The following is an 18,595-nucleotide window of genomic DNA, read 5'->3' as shown; positions in this document are numbered from 1 at the left end:
ATCGCCCGCATCCGTGCGTGTTCTATATATCTCCCAGACCTCTCCCGACAACCGTTCGACATTCTCCACGCACCATCCCACAGTCTCCATATTTCCACAGTGTTCGTCGAGGGGTTTATATCGGAGCAACACTTGTCTCCTCTCTTCTTCGTCACTTCCTCCCAAACAACATCCAGGACAGCAATCGAGAATACTGAACCACATTCATCATGTCTGGCGCCCCTACAGTCACCCTGCCTAGCAGGCCAAGCAGGACCGTTCGCCGTGTGAGCTCTTCTGATGTTACGCTCAATGCACTTAACCTCCGGTCACCCACCGTGGTGGTGCCGCCCAAGCATTTGATGGCCCCTTCGAATGCTCAGGAAACAGCTTTAGCATTCGAACTGGCGAGGCACGAGATTGAGGATGCCGCTTCACCACTTTCAGGGCCTTCTACGCCACCGGAGACCACCGTCACTGACAAGTTCGCTTTTGCATTCGATATCGATGGAGTACTTATCCGTGGCGGTCGCCCTATTCCGGAGGCCATCGAAGCGATGCAAGTCTTGAATGGAAAAAACGAATATGGTATCAAGATTCCATATATCTTCGTAACCAATGGTGGAGGCAAGACTGAGCAAGAACGCTGTATTCAACTAAGCCAGCAGCTCGAACTTGAGGTTTCACCGGGCCAATTCATCTGCGGCCACACGCCAATGCGGGAGATGGCCGAGAAGTACAACACTGTCCTTGTTGTTGGCGGTGAGGGCGAGAAGTGCAGACAGGTCGCCGAGGGCTACGGATTCAAGGACGTAGTGACACCTGGGGACATCATCAAAGACAACCCAGATACGACACCATTCCGCAAGCTGACTGAGGAAGAGTACAACAACTCAAGAGCCCGCAACTTTGCTGAAGTCAAGATCGAAGCCATTTTCGTGTTCGCCGACTCCCGCGATTGGGCTGGTGATCAGCAAATTATCTTGGACCTTCTCATGTCAAAGGGTGGTTACCTGGGCACTCGATCCGAGACTTTCGATGAGGGCCCGCCAGTCTTTTTCTCCCACAACGATGTGATTTGGTCAGCAAGCCACGACTTGACTCGTCTTGGAATGGGTGCACTTCGGCTTTCTCTCGAGGCTATGTTCAAGGCTGTGACTGGCAAGGAGCTCAAGACCACCGCTTTCGGCAAACCACAAGGAGGCACCTTCGAATTCGCCACACGCCTTCTTCAACAATGGCGGAGAGACACCCATGGTATCGATGCCGCGCCAGAAACTGTCTACTTCGTTGGAGACACTCCTGAATCAGACATCCGAGGCACCAATGAGTACAACAAGAACTCCGCGAATGAGTGGTATTCGATCCTGGTCGAAACCGGTGTATACCAACCAGGCACAAAACCTCGGTTCGTCCCCAGAGCTACTGTAAACACTGTACTCGACGCTGTGAATCACGGCATCGACCGCGAGAACAAGCGGCAACAGAAGGTGCTGATGAAGGATGCACTGAACATTAGCGAGCTCAAACTCAACGGCTCTGCAGTACAGGATCCAACTCCTGCTGCTGTAAACAAGGAGAACCCTTTTGAGGCTGCCGTTGCCGCATAGGCGCAGAACAACCACCTCATTTCTATTCTTCTCACTGACATAGGGTTTGGGGCGCTGGGCATTGCAATGGCGTTTGGGATGAGTTCATGAAGAAACTATGATACCACTAGCATGCGTGAGGACGAGAAAAACTAGATTTAGATTACCATTCTGCTGGCTGGCTGGCGGATACATCTTAAAGATATAGAACAGACGACCTAGAAATGAAAAGGATAGAAGCTATCTACGCTGAAGGCACTTCGCTACCCAATGTCATAATGCCGTCTCCGAGTACGAAAGAGCATGGTGGTGTCTGAGATGTGCTCGTGCCGAACTTCCTGCGCTCAATGGCCGCTCGGGTGCCCGCCACTCCTCACAACGTTGCGGATGTCATCTCGGACGTTCTCCCCAACCTCCACTGAGCGACCCCATGATTCCTTGGTTCCTTAGCAGGCTGCCGTCCTTCCGATCTCCACCCGGGCCTCCTTCCATCACCCAATACCTCTCCACAACCCAAAATTGCAGAAGCACACATGTCTTCATCGTTGCATGGAAACATCTCCGGCTTAAGCACGCTCCCTGCACCAGACCCACAAGACCCTGCCCACGGGTTCAAGGGTCCTACCGCTCTCCCACGCCGCCGTTGCTCCAACCGGAGAACCTGGTCCATTGGTAACGAGGCATTTTCACATGCTCGACACGCCAAAACAAGAGCTCTTCGGAAGAGGCGGGGGATCTCGGAGCAGCTTCCTCGCAATAAGCTGTCATTCTACAGAGAAGGCCAGTTGACAGCAAAGAGAGCAATATTGATCGAGTAATGGACAATGGCAGCAGTATCCACATAAGCTCTCTCATCACCCTGTTGCATTGCATGTCTCCAATAAAGGAGGCGCATGCCATGCAGCTTGCAGTAAATCTACGCTACAAGAAGTATACGCCCATCGATCGACGTTCCAATTGCCAATTGACCCGCCCACGACAACAGATATCCGAGGAAGTATCTGCTCCTGCTGCACGTGTGAGAAACATACTCTGATACATGCACACAAGACTGCATGTACTCGAAGTCTCAGCTCAGCCAAGTCCAGTACATCCGATGAGGTGAAGATGAACACATCTCACATCTGACCCAGCAACTCGTCATAGACCGGCATTACGACGGTATAGCAACGGCAACAAACTTGCCACAAATGACCAGCATCATGCTCATTTATTAACCTCGAGAGCAATCACTCATCATACAAGAAGACACATCGGAAGAAGGAGGTCAAGAAAAGCTTTCTCATAGGCAAAAAAGGAAACAGCATGTGATGCGACCACGTTAGCACAACGTAAAAGAGGCGCACAGCAGTAGGTACGTACTACGTGACAGTCAGCAGCAGCATCACAAGCGCGCGTGGCGACAGCAAGTAGCAAAACGACCAGCTCGTCAACGCGCAGTGCATTGCCGAGACAATCGTTTCGAAGTACGTACCCCCATCCTTCTCGTGCCGCACATGCACGAAGCAAGCCAGCCACACCTTATTGCAGCTTCCTACCACAGGAGGTAACTGCTTCGAGCGGATCATGACAGCTGAATGAACGCTTACTGACCGCTTCTTTGTCGAGCGCACAGGCTGTGTTGACCCAATCTCGACGCAACGTGGGACGATAAGGACAAAAAGCAAACGTGAGGAATATGAGATGAGAATCTCGATCATGAGGATTACGCACAGGCTCATCATCCGCTCTGTGACCTGTTCTACAATATAGCTATCACTTTTGCCCTAGCACGCTCAATGCTTCACACCATGCGTAGCGACGGGTTCCACGTAGAGAGTGGAAGCACCATGCCTTCTTCGCACCTCTCACGCTCATTCCAAGCCGAAATATTATCATGGGCTAGGTAGCGAAGCCAGCGCCAATATCTCAAAAATGTACAATCGCCTCTTGCGCGTTGCCTCGCAGCTTTGGTCGTCTCAAAGATGCACGAATGGAGGATGAGCCTGCTAAGTCCTCCATCTCGTCGCAGCATTACTATTGGCCTCCCGAGCGGCCAAAGCTGCTAGGTTCGCACCTGTTCCACTCCCCATGCGTTGTTGCGTTGCAGCTGCCGGGGTCGCGCTATTGATTGGAGCGCCGTTGCTCGATCGCTTCGTGGCTATGCCAGGCCCATTGACGGTGCTTGTCCTTCGAATGTGATCCGAGGTCTGAACCCGCTTCGACGGGGACCCCAGTGTGGGCTGTGTTAAAGAGACACCACTTCGGACAGCGGTTTGGGGCGTCTCCGGCAGCGGTCGCGATCTGTCCCTGGCTGGTGTGGCCGCCACTTGCTGTTGCGCGAATGCGTTAGCCGCGCTTCCGTTCACTCCAGCAGTCGTATGCGTTCGTTTGACCGGGCTTGCAACACCGCTTCCATTCGTTGTCGAGCCGGCAGGAACAGCAGCGGTAGATCGGACTCTCGCCGCGCGGCGGGCCTCCTCTGGGATTCCAGGTCGCTGATTCATCGCTTGGTTTGTGATGAAAGGATGATTTATCGCCTCCTGTGGTTTCAATCTTCGGTCCGGGTCCCAACGTAGACAACGCGTGATAAAGTCCAAGAAAGCTTCGTCGTCCGACTTCAGCGCTTGAGACAGAGTCTTCGAGCTTGGCCGCCTTCGTCTGCCCTTGCTGCTAACAGTGACACGAGGCTTGCCCACCGAGTCGAAGAACAATTTCTTTCTCGTACATTTGTCGACGAGATGCCGATCAGGTGGTCCGAAAATCTCCATGATGCACGCCAGCTGCTCTTGCTCATTCTCGCCAGGAAACAGCGGGTATCCGGTCCATAATTCGGCCAGGATACAGCCGAGGGACCACATGTCGATGCCAAGTCCATAACTGCTGCCCAGAATGACTTCAGGGCTGCGGTAGAAACGCGACTGAATGTATGTGTATACCTTCTCCTCTTCCTTACAGCTGCTGCCAAAATCGATGACACGACAATCGGCCTTTCTCGCTTCGCACAGGAGGATGTTCTCTGGCTTGAGGTCACAGTGGATGATGCGTTTGTTTTGCAGCAGTACCAGGCATGCGAGCAGCTGTCGGGCGAAACGGCGGATGAGTGGCAAAGAGAACCCCACGAAGTTGTGTGCTCGAATGAGCTCATAAAGGTTGATGCTCAGACATGGCGTGACGATGCAAAGATGCGATCGGAAGTAGAATGATGATGTGATCGAGAGGGTAGCATGTGCGCCATCGGGATCCTAACAACGTCAGCAATATGTCTGGAACAGCGTAAACAACTTCGCTTACCCATTCCCTCAGCCGGCCGAGGATGCTAACCTCGACAAGAGCCTGCTGATGGAATCGCTTCTTATTTCGGATGATCTTGATGGCAACAATGCCTCCTTCTTTGTGGTCGACGCAGCGCACAACTTGACCGAAGCTGCCCTTACCGAGCACATCCACCACTTCGTAGCGATATGCCAAGTGATCGCCTGTCACAATATTGTAGTCGCCACGCTCATCATCATAGCCATAATTGCCAGACTTGTCTTTGTCGCTGGAGGAAAGCGACGGTGAAGGTGTGAGGCTTCCGACAATCTTGCGTGCGGACTTTGTGCCTGTGAAATAGACTCCTTCCTTTTCGTAATCCATGATCTCGCCACGCTCGAAAATGTTCAGTGTGCAGTTCCGGTCGTGCAATACGCGTTCAGGCGACATGGGCGAGCGCGCTACCGCTCTCTTCTGCAGCTCTTCAGTCTCACGAGCAGCAGTGTCAACATCGCGTCGTTTCTGGGAGAGCCGACGCATTTCCTCATCAGCAGCAAGATCATCCTTGTCCTTGACGATGGCCGACAATGTGGGCACAGACGCTGTCCTCCGGCTAGTGTTGGATGTTGCTGTCTTTGAAATATTCGAGAACTTGGCAGCGTTGATGCTCCAGCTCGTAGATCGAATGGATCCTGTGACCGGTTGCGGCTGCTCATTGTGCTGGCTTTTGGTCTTCGGCATCGATGGAATGTCGCTCAAGTCTGAGCTTCCAGCCATATTCGAACCGACGCTGAGAGACGTGGCTGCTGACTTTCGGCGAATGGAGTCCAGGCTTGGTCGAGAGTGGTTCACCGGCACAGCAGGCAGATCGCCGGTCCAAGTAGCACTCGCGGGTAATTTTGGTGGCGGCATCTCGCTCTGGCGTTTCTGAAGCTTGCCCAAGACCTTCTCTTTCTCATGAGAGCCTCCATCTTGTGGGCTTGATTTGAGGTCCAATTGATTGTTACCCTTGCTGTTGTTCCTTCGCCAGCCAAGCGACAGTTTCCGTCGCAGGCCGCCACTAGAACCCTCTTTCTTCGGTTCTGTCGCTGGAGTCTCCACAGTCGGACTCTCATACGAGGATGGGGTCTCTGCAGTCTTATACGATGCATCAGTTCCACTTCGGCTCGGCCTAGGACCCAAAGGTTTCTGCTGCGCAGCATCCTGCACTTGATAGTTCTGGAATTTACCCAAGCTGAAATCTGACGCGTTGAAGTCGCCGCTGGGCCTCGCACGGTGTGCCCTTATGAATTCGCTTGATCCCTTGGGCAAGGACCCAGAAGAGAAAGGCGTAATGGCAGTACGCTGCTTGGAAGTAGGGATAGGAACGCCATTGACATTGCCGATGACATCGGCGTCAGTGTCGTCAAAAAATGCCGTATTGTCTTCGAACTGAGTCATGTCGCGAAGTGTGAAGTGAGAGGTTGAGCTGCGGATGGCCTTTTGTTTGGCGAACTCCTCGTCCTGCCGACGATAGAATGTCGCTTTGCTGGCTGTCATTGGAGTGGAAGGCGTTTTCGTGACACGCTTGGGTTCGGGCGTTTGGTTGACAGTCAAGTTGCTTTGAGCACCCAACTCTTGGCTTTTTCTGGAAGAAGCAGCTGTCTTCTGCTTAGTTGGGTCATTGAGCGGCGTGAGATTCAAAGGTGGTAAGCGCAAGGGCTGCAAATTGCCATTCTTGCGTCCCCCATTGTCGGCCAGAGGCAGCTGTTGTCGCGAAGATCTTGTGGCAACTGAGGTGTTAGCGGCTTTCTCGATATCATCAAAGGTGTTCATCCGCTGGTGCACCCGGGACATTTCGCTGGACTGCTTCCGGCGAGAGTCTGTGTCCTGTGTCTGATTTTTAGTTGCCAGATGGTCTTCTGCCTCAGCCAAAGTGCTCTCGTTCTTGTTGAGCGAGCTTGACTGTGATGTTCTGGCATAATTCGTGAAGAATTGCTGGTCAGTCTCTTTCGGACTTTCAAATGCCTTGGGGATCGCGGGGACAGGTGGCACAGTATCTTCTTCGTCTCCATATTGCGCAGTGCTAGAATGCACAACACGTGGCTTGGGAGTCGGCAGGCGGGATGTAGATCCGGATGAGTTATTGAGAGAGGCGTAGCTGGACTTTGCGCTCAAACTGACCCCTCCTCCGTGTCCATATTTGTTGTCGGGCGAAGCTCTCGCTGAAGTTGGTGTGGCCACATTTGTTTTCCGCGGGATGAGACTAGGACTCTGCTGGACGAGGCGGGGCAGCTCGGGCTTTGATAGTCGATGTTCGTCGAAGGGAGGTGGTGGAGGGAGATCCTTGGAGGTATGGTTTGGCAAAGGCGGTGCTTGCATCATCGACAGTCTTTTGAGTCGCCTCGCATCTGTTGGGCTAATGGTCCTGGCCCCAAGGCCGGAAGCTCTACCAGACGCTGTCGACTGACGCTTGCCCGAGGAAGAGGGCGTGTGTGATCGGTTCGCTTGGCCTTTGGATACAGGGCGGACGGGAGTGTTGTCGGGAAATGGATCATGCTCCCGGTATTGCCGCGGTGGTGGCTGCAGGCTCTTGACCTTGTTGGCACGAGCCTGAGTGGTAGCAGTCAAGACACGAGGCAGCTCTGCACCACCAGAAGCAGGAGTTTGCATCGATGTGCGCCGCGAGTTCTTGCTGAGGCTACTGGTCCTGGTCAAATTCGATCGGAGGTTGGAGTCAGTCACAGAAGTTGGCAGCGGTTGACTGGCTTTCCTCCCTTCCATCATCGAAGCGATGACCCCTGGTCCGAGCGATTTTCGCGGCGGTCTTGTCGAGGATGCTGTGGGTGGTAAAGGGCCAGATGGAGGAGGCCCCTGAGGTGCGGTGCTCTGACGCCTGGTGCGTAAAGAGAGTCCACTCGGGTCTCTAGTTGTAGACTGTCCACCGGACTGCTTGCCACCAACCACTGCACTCAATCTTCGACGCAAACTCCCTTCTCTTCTCAAGCCAATCTCCTCACGTGGTTGCATCCTCGGCGTGCCACTCTCCATGGTAGTTTCGGTAGCCGACATGGCAGAATCTCTCGCAAGATTGCTTCTGCTTGGTTCTCGAGGTAGCGTTCTGGTAGCTCCTACAGCGGGAAAGTCGCTCAAGAGCGGCTCGTTTCCGTCATAGTTAGCAATGGAGGTCTGCAAATCATCGAAATTGAGCGTGGGCATGAAGTCGTGGCCGATGAGGGTGCTTTGGTTGGAGCGGTTCGAGGAAGGTCGATCGGAACTGAAGCGAGGCGCATCGCCGTTCTTGCTGCTGAAGTAGGGCTCGGAGGTCGCTTGCGGGAGGAAGGTACGTGATCCGTTGCTGGACCCAGTCATGGAAGTGACGCTGGAGTTACTGCCACTGAACACCCTAATACCATTATCAGCTGAGAACTACGAGCATGCCGCATGTCTGACGGAAGAGACACGCACCTCTTGCCTGGGCTTCCCGGATACTCTCTTGGCCCGCTGGGCACACGAGCATTATCCCGCAATGTGCTCCTCCGGCGATGCGTAAAGTTCGATTTCTGCTCTGGCTGCGCTCTCGACGCAGATGCCGGGATACTGGGCTTGCGAAAGGTCTCGTTGCTAGACTCGTCGGCTGTGGTCCTTTGGAACTTGCGGCGGACTAGCGACTCGGCTGGTTCATCGTCAGTGGCGGCGTCAGAGGTGTGGTGCTGTTCTCCCTCACACTCAGTGCCCGAGTCGTCGAGCTGGACATTTCGCTGCTGGTCGAGGTACGAGCCCGTCCTCACCCTGGGCTGGTAACGCGTAGCCACATCCATGGCGGAGCTGCAGCGTGCACAGCGGGCGTGAACGGCAATGTGCGTGCGCTAAGCGGCGCGGGAACGTCGGCGGTGGTTCGTAGAAGCCGCGTGCTCGAGGCAGATGGCTGTTGTAGGGGCGTTTGTCGTGTCGTGGTGTCGTGTATGGATATGGTGTTATGGCACAACTACTTCCTCCCTCTTGCTTGCTCGACTCTGCTACCGCGGGCCGTCATTCGAGGGCAGCTGCATCGTGGTGCCCGCACTCAATGCATCGTCCGCCTGGTGTCGCAGGCTCGGCGTCGGCGGCGAGGGGCGTTGGCAGACGGTCGACGGCGGCCGTTGCTGGGCCAGTTCTGCTGGCGGTGGAGGTGGAGGCAAGAAGTAGAGGTCCCCTGGATATGCACGACAGACAGCACCGAGTGCCGATGGCCCACCGCCGATCAATGCTCTGCTCTGCTCTGCGCCCTCGACGACTCCTGTGCGGGCATGCAGAGGCACGTATGCAGAAACTCGTTGCTGTATGCGGCGATAGAGTGGTGCAGCGACGCCCGCTCGCTTAGGGCGCTCAGAGTTGCTGCTCACGCGGCTGGGCTGGTCCCCTTGCTAGCAGCCAACCTTCTTCGCGTGAACCAAACAACCCGTCTCAGCGCTCTCCTTTACGCGACAGGAGACTGATGCGCCGCTGCCCAGCGCGACGGCGACGACGTACGACTCGCGCGCGAGGGGCCACACGGCCAGCTGCAGGTGTCTGGCGCGCCCTGCTGCACGCCCGCTGCTGCCATCACCGCGCGACCTGCGCCGTTCGCCGTCCTCGCCGGTGAGACAGGCGGTTGTCCGCCGCGACAGACGCTCTGCTGTTCCTGACCGTCGACGCCCCACTTTATTTCGTAGGGAATCTTCGCTGTCTGTCCGCTGTCGTAGCACCACCACACATGTCGCGCTGCATCTGGCTCGATCACCTCCCGCAACGCCTGCAGCCACCTCGCTGAGCGGCAGCCGTGCAGCACCATGCCTCGCGACCCGCTCATTGGGCTGGTGGGCAAGCCGTCGAGCGGAAAGTCGACCACGCTCAACTCGTTGACAGACACCACAGCCAAAGTGGGTGCGCCTCGACTTCGATGGCCCACGTTCTCAGACCGCATGTTGATCGCACCTGACAGGCAACTTCCCCTTCACTACTATAGATCCAAACCGAGCCGTCGGCTACTTACACATCCAATGCGCCTGCTCGCGGACATCGATCCCCGGCAACAGCCCGTCTTCACCAGATCAGCCTCCGCCGCTGTCTCTGCGATGCAAGCCCAACTATGGCGCATGCCAGCAGGGCACGCGAAGTGTGCCCATTGAGCTGCTCGACGTAGCCGGCCTTGTCCCTGGAGCCCATGACGGAAAAGGGCTGGGCAACAAGTTTCTCGATGATCTGCGCCATGCTGATGCACTAATCCACGTTGTCGATGTGAGTGGCACGACTGATGCAGAAGGCAAAGCAACGAGAGGGTACGACCCGTCGCAAGACATTGCATGGTTGCGCTCCGAAATTGTGAATTGTAAGTTCGTGTGACAGCGGAGCTTTTATGTGCGCGGCACAGACGTCGACCCTAGAGTCATTGCCAGAGACACATGCTGATCTCGCACCTCAGGGGTCTTGGGCAACCTTATGTCTAGGTGGGGCTCAATCAAGCGTCGCCATCTGGCTGTGAAAGCGACTGCTGTTGAAACACTACAGAATCAGTTTTCCGGATATGGCTCAACTGCAGCGGTGGTCGCACGTACTCTGGACAAAATGAACCTCAAAAGTCCTCTCCAAGATTGGGATGATGACACTATCAAGCAAGTCGTGGAGGCTTTCATCGACGAAAAGTTCCCGACGGTGTTGGCGCTGAACAAGATCGATCACCCAGATGCTGACAAGAATATTTCCAAAATCGCAAAGGCGCAACCAGCAGATCGCATCGTGCTTTGCAGCGCCATATCTGAAGTATTTCTGCGCCGGCTCGTCAAACAAGGTTTCGTCCGCTACATACCTGGATCAGAGTTCATCGACACACGAGAAGATCTGACAGAAGCCGGCGAAGAAGACGGAGGCGGCCTGAAAGAACTTGATGACAAGCTAAAGCAGCGCATCGAGAACATGAAGGACATGGTATTGTATCGGTTCGGCTCGACAGGGGTGAATCAAGTCTTGTCTCGTGCGGCCGATGTTCTCGGTCTCACGCCCGTGTTTCCAGTGAAGAACATAGGAACGTTCGGAACAGGTGAAGCTGGTACGGCAGGAGGTGATCGAGCTGCCGTGTTTCGCGACTGCGTCCTAGTCAAGAAGAACACAACTGTTGGTGACGTCTATCGAAAAATCATGGGTGATGCACCAATGGCATATGTTGAGACTGTGGGAGGCGTGAGAGTCAGCGAGTCGGACATAGTTGCACCGGGTCAAAACGATGTAAGTGCTGTCATTGATCATTCCTAGAAATACAGAAGCTGACCCTCCTACAGATCCTTTCTTTCAAGGTCGGCCGGGCCTAGTATAGCCAATGAGCCGCTACAACTTGAGACATTATCTCGAAGCCGATCACGATCGGCTCCGTATTCGATAAATTTACCATCAATGGTGAGACCAGAAACACTCCTGTCTTGCGTCCTCTTGACATGATCTTATCACGATCACACAAAAGCTCCAGTCTGCCACTTTTGACCGTGATCTTGTCCAGACCACAGCATTTTCTTACTCTGGAAGCAGGCCTTCCCTCCATTTCGATTATATAATTTCTCCACTGTCAAACGCAACCATGACCTTACCCACAACGACAGCCTCCAGGATCGCGACCGATCAACCTCGCAAATGTTCTATACTGGAGCCACCGCTCGCTCCAGTTCCAGAGCCCTACGCGACGTCCGCGAACGCTCTTATGTCAATGTCGCTTGCGCCACGCAGCAATGCGGCGACTTTGATACGCCCACTTGTCCTGCCGAGTCCGCCTACATCTCCAACGACTTTGACCACGCCCGTGCCAGCTCATGTGCCCACAAGACCACTCTGCTGTAATTTGGACCAGCAACACGAAAGCCCATCAGGATCCCTCTGGCGTCAACGAACACTTCCTCACGAAACATTTGCGAGGTCTGGCACGGCAGAATATTTAAGCAATGTCCGGAAACTGGATACTCTGCCAATGTTCAGATTCTCTGATCTGTGCAACGTACATGAGAGTGCCGTCGCTCAAAGCTACGTGATTGATCGACTGCATACGCCTGGGCTTGCGCCCTATTCGATCGCGGCCATGCTGAATGAGCCAGAATTTCCAGATCCTCCTCCGACCAATGCTGGCATGAGCAAACAGGAATCCAGTGACAATTCCCAGCGCGATGATGGGGCTGAAATGGGCGTTAGACCTCTGAGCGCGCTACCTACGCCAACTCACCAGCCAGTGCCATCGAACAGTCCCACATGTGACAATGCCAAGGGAAAACATATTCAGTTATGAGATGGAAACGAAAACTCTGCAGGCGCTGAGGGGCAAGAACGGAACAGATTTAGGGAGAAGATGAGTATCTCTGCTCGCGGGGAACTACGCCATGGCACTGAGGCTGGATACGAGTCCGATCGCAAGGTGTGAGGACACGAGTTAACGTTGGTCGTTTCTGGGTTGGGTCTTGTAGCTTGTCGTGGTCCCAGCAGCTGGTCTGTTTGGGCTCAATTCGCAATATCGACCCATTCTCTATTATTCACAATGGATGAAGTGCATTTTCATCTGCACTCAAGAACAGTGTCTCTCCATCACCCTGCCAAGCCTGCTAGCCTGCTTGAATGCAGCTCCCGGGCTAGCGTGCTTAGATAAGCTGATATCACAACTCGAGCACAATGGGCTCTCTTCCTTCCCTTCAACTCACAGTCACATTGAACGCGAAACACGATGCCTGCTGCTGTTCCACTTTCCGACTCGCAAATACCAGAAAACCCGCCTGACCTTTCCAAAAAGCTCCCGAAACTCATACCGCGACGATCAAAACCATCAGACGAAGCCCCCACCAACCCACCTCCACCAACACCTCCACTTCCTGCTATCGCCAATCTCGAGAGCCACAGATACCAGACGCCGGCAAGGCGCATTCTGTCTCAGCGCGACCATGAGCTGTTCATCGCTTCGCCGACGCACGACTTGATCGTCAGCTTCGTGTTCCACCTCTCCGACTCAGTCCACAACACTACCATCCGGAGTGTACATACCTCAGAAGCAGCTCAAGATGCTTCGATCCTGGCACTTCTGGCTGTACTTGATGAGGCAGACGGACTTCTGAAGAAGCATCCGCCTCTCGACACTGGCTCTCGCTTCGGCAACCCAGCATTTCGCGATTTCCTCGCTGCGGTTGACGAGTCCCTCCAATCATGGCATACCAAGCTTGGAATCAACGATAGCGAAGCTCAGAAAGAGATCTCCACATACCTAGCCAGCGCTTTCGGCAACGGTAGTCGAATAGACTACGGTTCCGGCCACGAACTCAATTTTATCCTCTGGCTTCTCTGCCTCCGCCAGGTCGGAGTTCTCAACGACCACACATTCCCCGCGCTCACGCTTCTAGTCTTCCCCCGCTACCTTCGCGTAATGCGCGATATACAAACGGCATACTACCTCGAGCCCGCCGGCTCGCATGGTGTATGGGGTCTAGACGACTACCAATTCCTTCCTTTCCTCTTCGGCGCATCACAACTAGTCGGACACAAACATATCCGACCTTTATCGATCCACAACCAACTCATCCTCGAAGAGTGCGGGAAAGACTACCTCTACCTCGATCAAATTCAATGGGTCAATGCGACGAAGACTGTCCAAGGGCTTCGGTGGCATAGTCCCATGCTGGACGATATCAGCTCGGCAAAGAGTTGGGCGAAAGTAGAAGCTGGGATGAAAAAGATGTTTCTGGCAGAGGTTTTGGGGAAGTTACCCGTGGCACAACACTTCCTGTTCGGGTCATTGCTACCTGCTACTGAGGAAATGAGCAAAGATGCGGAAGAGAGGGTTGGAGATGAGGATGTGGGGGAAATTGAAGTCACGGTGGATGGTATGAAACACGTGCATACAGCGAACAGCTGGGGCGACTGTTGTGGGATCAAGGTGCCTTCTGCTGTTGGTGCGCGACAAGAGATGAGCAAGAATGGTGCTGGAGGTGGACTGAGAAGAGTGCCGTTCGACTAGCTTAAAAATTGAGCATTTGCTGCAACGAACCAGCTGCCTTCATGACTTTATGCTGAACTCTATGATCCAGTGAGATAGCCGCCTAGGCTCGCATTTGGTCTAATCTCTTCCTCTTCTATCTCTAACTTCGCGCCCTCTGTTGGCATTCTCCTTACACAAACGGCAGGGAGGTCCCTTCGCACTGTTACAATTCGAATCTGTACATGCGTCCTGTTCCTGCTCCCGATGTGAGTGGAGGCGATGTGAGTCCCCCCTTCAGTCCTGTTGTCTCCTGTAGTCGAGAGTCTACCATTGCTTCCGTCTCTGACCTGCTCACTTCGACGAGCTCATTGCCCATGGTACTGAGGCAGCTCCAGATGCTCTCATACCTCAAACCTTTCTGCCCAGTGCTTCACCACGATCTTGCCCTCGGAAAAGCTGTCTTTCCCAGAAAGTGGCTTTTGCGTCCTCACCACGATCGCCGCATGCGTATGTCTGACTTTCTGGATGTGCACGGGGAACTTGTCGAATCCCAACTTATCCAGATTCGCAATCATATCGAATTGGTCCTGGGTCAAAGCTAAGATCGGGAAGTCTTGACTCTTCTCCCTTCTGCTCTCTCTTTTGCTGAGTTTGACATCGTCGTCTTCCTGTTCAGTGTTGGAAGAGGTCGTATCGCTGACAGGTTCCGGGGGCGGCGTCGGGAGGTACTCTTCTCGAGCTGTATTTGCGATACGTTCGTAGGCGTGGTCAGCGGCTGCTTCGGCTTCTTCGAGGAGCTTCACTCGATATTTGTCCAGCTTGAAGACTTGTCCTGATTCGTGGAGTCGGATTCGTTGCGCAGATTGGTAGGTTTGGTAGCCAGCATTCAGGAGGAAGGCCGGCAAGGCGATGGGGAGTAATGTGAAGAATACCAGATAGAATGGTAGAGCTTTGAGTGTTTGTCGAGGAGCGGTGCGTATTCGTTCAAAGGTGGACATGGACTCCCAGGGACTTGTTCGTGTTGAAACGGGGTGGGAAGGATCGAGGATCACTTCGCCTGGGGGCGGTTGGTCGTCTGCATAATGCAATTCGATTCTGCTAAGGTCGACGAAGGGGTCGATCCTGGAAATGTTGGAAGTGTAGAATGGTACACTTCGGTCGTTAATCGTATTGGCGTAGATCCACTTGTTCTTGAACTTGCCCAGGCCTTTCATAAACACGGAGTTGGGGTCGGCCATGACGGACAGCAAAGGTCGTTTCGTATCTCGAAAGCTGTCGACGAGGAACATTTGCTGCCCGCTTGTACTTAGTGTTTTCGCGCCTAGAACATTGAAGAGGTATGATCGTGCTCCTCGCTTTGGTGTTCTCACGCCGAGATGTGGTGTTGCAAAGGTGCTGAAATTGACAGGCTGGATCCGGTCGAAAAGACCATTGCCGTACAACACACCGATCACATATCGAGAGATCAGGCCGCCTAGACTGTATCCAGTGATACTGATCTTGCGTATCCTCGTGCCGTCCGCTTCTAGCTCCGCAATCTTCTCCTCGATCTCGTTCGCGACGCGTTCGCCGCCCACTTCGATGCCATCGTACGTCTTGTTGTCGGTTATGCTCTTGACTACCAAGATGTGTAGGCGGTCTTCTGGATACTGATCGCGCAGCGTGTCGCGAACAAAGTCCAGATGAATGGGTTTTCCCCACAGTCCGTGGACGAGCACAGCGAGGTGATCGGCTTCTGTCGTTGAGTGCATGCTGGAGGTGGAGAACGCGGCAGGAGAGCGGGACAAGAATGCGCCCCTTCGCACTTACTTTGGGCAGTCTACGGAGGAAGTAGCGATCACAGGTGCATATGTAGTGGCGCTGGACATATCGTCGTTAAGTGCGCTGCACTGCTTCACAGGCAAGAATGATGACGACAGCGCGTCGTCGGCGCCGGACAATCTGAATCCCCTGTCGCGCCGTTCGGGAGTCGGCGTTCACGGAACTTCACGAGCAAATCCGGAGATAGCGGCCGCACCTTCACCTTCCACTTGCGACTCCATACTGCCTACTGCCTTCGCAGTGCTTTTGCTCTTGACAGACGCGCCAACGCTGTCATCTGTGACCATTTGTCGAATCAGCAGCACGACTTTGGTCTGGCAGGCCGCAAGACGTTGGCTACTGACGTCGGTAGGTGAGCAAAGACGTAATCTCTTTCACCAACGCGTTCAGTCTCATCGCCATCCACCAAACCACGCGCGTGCCGTTTGCTCTCAAACATCCCGCCCACGTTCACCTGCGCCGGCCCTTTGGTAATCGTGCTCACTCTTTTGCTGTCGCAGCCGACAGCGTGAATGCTGAAGTTCATCCCAATGCAGACAGGATTTCCGCTTCCGGCGTGCAATACCTCCTAAACTCATGGCAGCAAGGTAGCCAGCATTCCCTCCATCACAATGGTCTTCTACACCACCAATCTCTTCAAGACCATCGTGTGTCCCAAGGTGCGCGAAGGCGCAGAATGCAAGCTGCATAATTGCATATACGGGCATGCAGCAAACCCGCCGACAACGAAGCCCCCAGTCGCCGAAACGCCCACTGCGCAGAGTGCACAAGCCGCAGAGCCAGACGCAGAACCACCACTCAAGCGCCAAAAAGTGACCTACAACAGCCTGGAAGAGAAACCGCCCAGCCGCGCAGACTTGATTCGTAGTCAATTAGCTGCCCAGAAAGCAAAGCCACACGCCGCAGCATCACAAAGCGGTGCGCATGTGTCTCAGGCAGGTGGCCTTGGCCAGTCTTCCGCCCCGCCGCAAAGCCTCTCCAAGCCAGTCAGTCCACCGCCCACAAGCCGGAAGGTCACGTCAATCTCCGACCTGCCAAACACCTCAGCTGGTACAACAGCAAACAAGAGCGGGCATGATCATGCTGCACCCGCACTTGTCAAGTCGGCAAAGACTGAATCTCTGAACCCCCGACTCGTTCGCAGCGATCCTGTCGGACATGCAAAGCGATCACTCTTCCTCAAGTATCTCCACGCCGAGTTGGCTCGACTCAATCAATTAGTGGTGAACGACACGTCACTGGGTTCATCAAAGGACAAGTTGACATTGACGCCTCAGCAACTTATAAGCATGGCGCTGGACTTGGAGGAAAAGTTCATTCGCGAAGGTGGCGCCGTATATGGAAATGTCATCAAGTCACGCATAGCTGGCTACAAGAAGATGACGCTCGAGGCATGGGTTGCCGAGCTGAAAGTCACATTCGTCAAAACTGAGTCGCCTCCTGAAAAGCCGCCTGAGAAACCGATCGAGACCGGTCTCTCACTGCACCAGGAAGCCTTAATTCTGCCGCAGCTTGTTGCAGATCAGAAGCCGCTGGCCGCACACGGTTATATCATCACACCACCCTCCGCAGCACAAATTGCAGAAGCGAAATCAGCTGTTGCAGCGAGTCACAACTGGGAAGAATGCGATCGCTGCTCAGCTCGCTTTCAAGTCTTCCCCAATCGGAACGATAAGGGTCTCCTCACTGGTAACGGACCCTGCAGATATCATCCACGGCGCAAAATATTCCCTCAGAGAACCAAGGCCAACAAGGATGCGAGTGTGGAAGTGCGAGCAGCATATTACCCATGCTGTGACGAAGAGGTTGGCACTCCTGGATGTACCACACAAGCTGAGCACGTGTTCAACACCAAGAGTCCTGCCAGGCTTGCAGCTGTTCTGCCTTTCATCACTACGCCCGAAAACCCATCTCCAGCGAGAGATCGCCAAGGACGCAGCATTCAAGCTGTCACTTTCGATTGCGAAATGGGCTATACAGCGTACGGCTTCGAGCTCATACGCTTGACCGCAGTAGCTTGGCCGACTAACGAAGAACTGATCGATGTGCTTGTGAGACCACTAGGCGCTGTCATCGACCTCAACAGTAGGTTTTCGGGCGTCTTCCCCGAAAGCTTCACAAATGCCGTGCCATACGAGCAATGGACGAAAGACCCGCCACCACCTTCCGCCAAGGGCGAGTCTCCCAAGCTACCGATCGTCGCAAGTCCAGCGAAGGCCCGCGAGCTACTATGCAGCTTCCTCACACCGCAAACGCCTCTCATCGGACATGCTATCGACAATGACCTGAATACGGTGCGGCTCTGTCACCCGACCATTGTCGACACGGTGGTACTCTACCCCCATCCGAAAGGCTTGCCCATGCGGTTTGGCCTCAAGATGCTTACGCAAAAGTATCTGAATCGACAAATTCAAATGGGAGGTGACCGCGGCCACGACTCGAAGGAAGATGCTATTGCTACGGGAGATCTGGTGCGAGTCAAGGTTGCGCAGAAGTGGAAAGATATGCGTATCACTGGCTGGACAATCGTGAACGATACCCAGCTTGTACCGCCTCCTCCACCGAAAAGCGATCCTTCCAAGCTTTCTGACGAGTCGGCGCGGGCGTTAGCAGAGAGAGCGGCGTATGGGACGCCGAATTCGAGGAAGCGGAGACGTCGAACGTCGGGAGATGGAGCGGACGATGGCAGTGAGAGCGAGGAGAACGAGACTGCATCGGCAGAGGCACTCAAGGCCTAGGGGTTGAAGGGAGCCGATACCTGAGAATTCTTGAAGTGATCCCACAAGCTTCACATTGTGGAGAGCAGACAGGGAGGGGCCACCCGAGATCCTAGGATGGTCATAACATGCTATGAGAATCTAGACTTTCCTCTCTCAAGGTTCTCCCTTCAAGGGATTAGCAGATACGAGCTGACTGCCAAACGGCCGTCCACACACGAGGCATCAGCGCGATGAACGTGATGCCACGCTGCCGTTATTGTTATGTGTTCCTGATGCCGTTTCGCTAGCCGAACCGAGCAACAGGAAATGATCGTATC

At 54.3% G+C, this 18,595-nt stretch overlaps 7 protein-coding genes across 7 annotated transcripts; 5 read left to right on the top strand and 2 right to left on the bottom strand.

The window, feature by feature from the left end:
* Nucleotides 1-209: 209 nt before the first annotated feature.
* CKM354_000400300 (uncharacterized protein) lies at nt 210-1,589 on the top strand (the record flags this gene model as incomplete). Its single annotated transcript, XM_044799226.1, has 1 exon — nt 210-1,589. The coding sequence occupies one exon, from the start codon at nt 210-212 to the stop codon at nt 1,587-1,589; it is 1,380 nt and encodes a 459-aa protein (XP_044655161.1).
* A 1,967-nt stretch (nt 1,590-3,556) lies between these two features.
* On the bottom strand, nt 3,557-8,602 carry CKM354_000400200 (uncharacterized protein; the record flags this gene model as incomplete). Its single annotated transcript, XM_044799225.1, has 4 exons — nt 3,557-4,792; nt 4,842-8,187; nt 8,250-8,457; nt 8,509-8,602. The coding sequence occupies 4 exons, from the start codon at nt 8,600-8,602 to the stop codon at nt 3,557-3,559; spliced, it is 4,884 nt and encodes a 1,627-aa protein (XP_044655160.1).
* Nucleotides 8,603-9,592: 990 nt separating this feature from the next.
* CKM354_000400100 (uncharacterized protein) lies at nt 9,593-11,107 on the top strand (the record flags this gene model as incomplete). Its single annotated transcript, XM_044799224.1, has 4 exons — nt 9,593-9,686; nt 9,745-10,131; nt 10,225-11,024; nt 11,078-11,107. The coding sequence occupies 4 exons, from the start codon at nt 9,593-9,595 to the stop codon at nt 11,105-11,107; spliced, it is 1,311 nt and encodes a 436-aa protein (XP_044655159.1).
* Nucleotides 11,108-11,370: 263 nt separating this feature from the next.
* Nucleotides 11,371-12,198, top strand: CKM354_000400000 (uncharacterized protein; the record flags this gene model as incomplete). Its single annotated transcript, XM_044799223.1, has 2 exons — nt 11,371-12,059; nt 12,120-12,198. 2 exons carry the CDS (start codon nt 11,371-11,373, stop codon nt 12,196-12,198), a joined length of 768 nt encoding a protein of 255 aa, XP_044655158.1.
* Nucleotides 12,199-12,495: 297 nt separating this feature from the next.
* CKM354_000399900 (peptidylprolyl isomerase RRD2) lies at nt 12,496-13,776 on the top strand (the record flags this gene model as incomplete). The annotated part of the gene is made up of 1 exon (XM_044799222.1): nt 12,496-13,776. One exon carries the CDS (start codon nt 12,496-12,498, stop codon nt 13,774-13,776), a length of 1,281 nt encoding a protein of 426 aa, XP_044655157.1.
* Nucleotides 13,777-14,138: 362 nt separating this feature from the next.
* Nucleotides 14,139-15,488, bottom strand: CKM354_000399800 (uncharacterized protein; the record flags this gene model as incomplete). Its single annotated transcript, XM_044799221.1, has 1 exon — nt 14,139-15,488. One exon carries the CDS (start codon nt 15,486-15,488, stop codon nt 14,139-14,141), a length of 1,350 nt encoding a protein of 449 aa, XP_044655156.1.
* A 681-nt stretch (nt 15,489-16,169) lies between these two features.
* CKM354_000399700 (uncharacterized protein) lies at nt 16,170-18,296 on the top strand (the record flags this gene model as incomplete). The annotated part of the gene is made up of 1 exon (XM_044799220.1): nt 16,170-18,296. The coding sequence occupies one exon, from the start codon at nt 16,170-16,172 to the stop codon at nt 18,294-18,296; it is 2,127 nt and encodes a 708-aa protein (XP_044655155.1).
* Between the last annotated feature and the right edge of the window lie 299 nt (nt 18,297-18,595).

This window comes from Cercospora kikuchii, assembly GCF_019650295.1.
Source record: "Cercospora kikuchii DNA, contig_00002, whole genome shotgun sequence".
NCBI lineage: Eukaryota > Fungi > Ascomycota > Dothideomycetes > Mycosphaerellales > Mycosphaerellaceae > Cercospora > Cercospora kikuchii.
Note: the sequence above shows the minus strand (reverse complement) of the source record. Positions and strands in the feature narration are given on the sequence as shown.